Raw genomic sequence first — 4,769 nt, forward strand, 5'->3', positions numbered from 1 at the left:
ACACACACACACACACACACACACACACACACACACACACACACACAGTGCTTGCACGCACTCACAAAAAGAAAATTACTTCAAGCGATGTTATTCTGATTTTTGTTCAATTAAAGCTTTAAAATTAAATGCCTCAGACATAGCATATGTGACAATATTTGGGGGAAAATAGTATGATTGTTAACTGCTGTTTCCTAAGTTATATATCTAGGCAAGAACAAGTTAACAGGATGAATCTTTCAGTATGTGGAATTCATTGTGAATGAAAATTTATAAGATCAGCAATAACTGACTGTAAGTTGGAATCTGGAAGTTCTGGTTATTTGGGGGACCTTAGATGGGTCTGAAAAACCATCTTTATAGTTGACACATTTCTGAAAGCTAGAAAATAATTATATAAAGAATTAAATGTAAATGACAACTTTTGCTTTAAAAAAAAAAATCCAGGTTTTTCATAACTAAGTATTGATCAAAGAAAAAAAAATACTTGTTTCTTTTCTTTTTAGTAATGCAGTATGGAAAAGGCAAATCATGTTATTATAGGTTCCTGACCAAAGGACAGCAGTGGATTTGGCTTCAGACTCATTATTATATCACTTATCATCAGTGGAATTCAAGGCCAGAGTTCATTGTTTGTACTCACACTGTAGTAAGGTAATAATTCTTCTAGAAAATTTGTAAGGTATAGTAACAGCTAATTATAATTTTGTATGTGATTTGGTAGTGATCCTTTTCCAGTTTTAATACTTACTAGTTTTTAATATTAAGCTTAACTTAATAGGTAGAAATATGACATAGTTAGTGCATGGGTATGTAAGGCCTGACTTGAATAGTGTGCTATATAGCAAAAGTTGTACCAGCATTCAGGTGCCCGTGTACTTTATGGAAAGCAAAAACAAGAGTAGCTGTGCCAGTCACCCTTCCTTCATTTAGTTAACTCTTGTTTTACATGCTTTGCTCCTACAGATCATTTGTCAATACCTAAAGCATACAGATTGCATTTAGGCACTACACTGCAGATAACTATTAGGTTTGTTTAGCTCAAAGAAAATTGTACAGAATTACAGATGGTCAATGAGATAGATACAGAACAAACACCAATTGGTTATGCGTCTGTGGTATTTTAAATAAATGGCCAAACATTAAAATTTCAATCTTTTCTTTTGTAGTTATGCAGAAGTTAGGGCTGAAAGACGGCGAGAACTCGGCATTGAAGAGTCTCTTCCTGAGACGGCTGCTGACAAAGTATGTTTCCTACAGTCACTTTTTAAATACCCAGCTTCCTAAGAACTTGTGAGATGGGTTCCGTTATCCTTTAAAATTTTTCTTTTGAGTTTACTATTTTAAAATCTCATTTGCTTCTAAAAAGGAATTGAAGATCTTGCTACTTAAAACTTAAGTGAAAGATTACTGGAATTAGTATACTGATGGGTATGAGTAGGTAATATGGCAGGTTTGGGTCAAAAATGAGGGTGCTTGAATTGAGGTTAATTGTGAGGTATGACCAAGCATTAGTGGTTGAAGACCAGTGGAAGATTTTGAAGGGGGACACCAAGTAAAAGAGTTCATGGTGTTGGGTTTGAGCAGAGGTGATTTGGGATTACTCATTATGGGAGAATACTGAACCAGAAGTTAGAGTGTCATTCAGGTACTTCCTGAGAAGTCACCCCAAGACCACAAGATACATGCCCACAAGAAACCATGTGACACAGAATGTGAGCTCCACATCTTGAGCTTAAGGAATACAGGCAGGGAATGTATGTCAGTGTTAGCAGGAAGACGTCTTCATCTTTGGAGTTACGGTCTCAGAGTCTTAAGACAGAAAACTCTCACTTCTGATTGAACCTACAAGGAAGTTGGTAAGGCCCGGCATTTAGAGCAGATGGGTGAAGAAATATTTAGAGCTAAGGTAAAAAACACATAGTAAGTTGTTTATTATTGACTTTGAAGGTGGGTGGAATGTTCTGGAGGCTGAAAAGCCGTGAGAAGTGGACTCAAATACAGACTGCTTGTTAATGAAGGAGGAGGAAAGGCATTGGTGACATGGCCCCCCACCCCAGAATGAGTGACTTTGAGATCAGATAGTTTGCATTTACACATATTGGCATATATGTAAGCAATCATTTGTAGCTGAAATAAGGATGTACTTCCTTCTTGTTCCCTGCTGCATGTGGAAAGACTTTAAAGGGACACTGATTCTACTTGGGAGGAAGCACTAGTATAAATGCTATATCCATGGTACGGTTCTGCTTTTGGTGGTGGTGAGATAAGTGTTCCCCCCTGCAGAAGACAAGGTTGAGAGAGGGAGACAGAGACTTAGGAACACTGGGAAAAGCTTGGGATAATTCTCAAGAATAGGAAAACGAACCGTTAATACACTTTGGCAGTTCTGCTGACTGTAATTGAGCATACATTTGAAGTTAGTGACCATCACAGACCACCTGCAGTTGTTTCCACAGAGCCTTTAGCCTGTGAGCTACAGAAGCAGGAAGCATGGTTTAAATTGGCATCTGAGTTTGTACTGCTTATAGGTGCTACACTGTTTACTAGGACAAGGCAGAGACGGAATGACTAAGGTAAGTTTAAAGAAAAGGTCAGGGAAAGATCATAGGAAAGGATGGGGCAGTTAGTAGCTCATCCATGTAGTAAAACCGTGAACAAAGTCACATTTGAAGATTCAGAATGAATGTTGATTTCCAAAGACTACAGTACTTTGTAAAGCACCACCTTCACTTTGTTATTTACTTTTTATACTGACTTTTTGAAAATGTGCAGTAATGCCAATGTTAATGGTTTTAAGGGTACACTTCAGCATTGTAACACTGTTAATATAGCTGTCACTGCCATCCATGCACAGAACCTTTTCACCCTCCTAACCAGAAACTCTGGTTTGTTAAACAGCTTTTCGTCCATTCCCTCAAGCTCTTTCAAATATAGTTTTCTTTTTTTTAATTTATATACTCTTGAGTTATCTTTTATAAGTAGACTCATACAGTATTTGTCACATTGTGACTGGCTAATTTTATTGGTATGATATTCTCAGGGTTCATTATGTTGGAGCATGTATCATATTTCCCATATTGTTTTGGAGCTGGGTAATATTGCGTCATATGTGTATCCTCTTATTAGTCAATGGAATCCAGGGTTGGCTTCACCTTCTATTTGTAATAATACTGTGATTACATATAGGTATTCAGATATCTATTAGAGTCCCTACTTCTTTTCTTTGAATGTATACCAAGAAGCAGAATACTGGATTATATATATATATATTATATATATATATATATATATATATATAATATATATATATATATATATAAAATGTCATACTGATTGTTTTCTGAGAGGCTTTTGTGTTTGGTGGCGGTGGGGATTGGGGGGCTGTTGGGATGTATTTGTGTGTTGTTTCATTTTGTTTGAGACCGGGTCTCACTATGTAGCAGTGACTGGCCAAGAACTCAGTCTATAGACTAGGCTGGTCTCAAACTCACAGAGATCTGCCATCCAAGTTTCTGGCTTGGGTTTTTTGATTCTATCTATTCTCATAGGGCATGAGATAGCATGACTGGTTTTGATGTGTATTTCCCTGATTAGTAAGTTTGAGCAGTTTATCTGGTGACTCTTTTATATCCTCTTTGGAGAAGTATTTATTTTCCCTCTCCCTTTTTTGTTTTCTTATTTATCTGCTCATTCACTTACGTATTTTATTTTGTCTGGTTGGTGTTTTTTTTTTTTTTTTTTTCTTTGGAGGTAAGGTTTCAGATAGCCCAGACTGACCTTGGCCTGGCTGTGTGGCCAAGGATGACCTTGAGCTCCTGATCATCCTGCCTCCCCATCCCAACTGTTTGGTTTACAGGTGTGTGCCACCATGCCCAACATGTTCTCTTTTTGCTTGGGGGTTTTGTTTGTTTCTTGACAGGGCATCTTGCTGTGTTGCCCAAAATGAGCTCAAATGATCCTCTTATTAGCCTTTGCAAATGCTGTTTAAAGGTACAAACCAACGAGGTATAGTTGCTCACTCCTATAATATTAGCTTTTAGGAAACTGAGATAGGATTGTTACAGGTTCATGGACTATAGTGTGAGACCTTGTCTCAGCAACAAACCCAAGTGCATCTCATCACATATGATGTGTTCTGTTCTCATTTTTAATAATTGAGTTGGCGGGCTGGAGGGATGGCTCAGAGGTTAAGAGCACTGGCTGCTCTTCCAGAGGTCCTGAGTTCAATTGCCAGCAACCACATGGTAGCTCACAACCATCTATAATGAGATCTGGTGCCCTCTTCTGGTGTGCAGGTGTACATGCAGACAGAATATTGTATACATAATAAATAAACAAACATAAATAAATCTTTAACAGAAAGTCAAGTTGTTGAATTGTATGGAATTTTGTATTCTAGATAATAAGTACTAATCAAATAACGATGTATAAATGACTCCTCTCACTCTTGTGAATTATTTTTATTCTGTTGGTGGTGTTTCTTGATGCATAAATGTTTTTAATTTTGTGAATTCCAATTTACTGGTAAATCCCATGTCATAAAGCCATTTAATTATGTTTTCTTGAAGAGCTTTATAGTTTTAGCTCATAATATTTATATCATTGGTTTATTTTGATTTAATTTTTGAATGTACTACAATATGAGTCTTGTTATTTTTCTAACTAGAGAATGAAGCCAAACTTTAGCAGTATTAAAGTAATATTTTTTTTCTTACCTAACACACACACACACACACACACACACACACACACACACACACACACAC

At 36.8% G+C, this 4,769-nt stretch overlaps 1 protein-coding gene across 6 annotated transcripts in view; it reads left to right on the forward strand.

Annotated features, from left to right (window-relative positions):
- Positions 1-4,769, forward strand: part of Clock (clock circadian regulator) — an 84,662-nt gene that overhangs the window by 57,533 nt on the left and 22,360 nt on the right. For all 6 annotated transcript variants that reach the window (XM_055629218.1, XM_055629213.1, XM_055629214.1 and 3 more), the window contains 2 exons: positions 507-654; positions 1,170-1,245. In XM_055629218.1, the coding sequence (XP_055485193.1) occupies positions 507-654; positions 1,170-1,245 (224 nt within the window). The remainder of the gene's footprint in view (positions 1-506; positions 655-1,169; positions 1,246-4,769) is intronic.

Source organism: Psammomys obesus, unplaced genomic scaffold (genome assembly GCF_907164565.1).
Source record: "Psammomys obesus unplaced genomic scaffold, mPsaObe1.curated_primary_1811, whole genome shotgun sequence".
In the NCBI taxonomy this organism is placed as follows: Eukaryota; Metazoa; Chordata; class Mammalia; order Rodentia; family Muridae; genus Psammomys; species Psammomys obesus.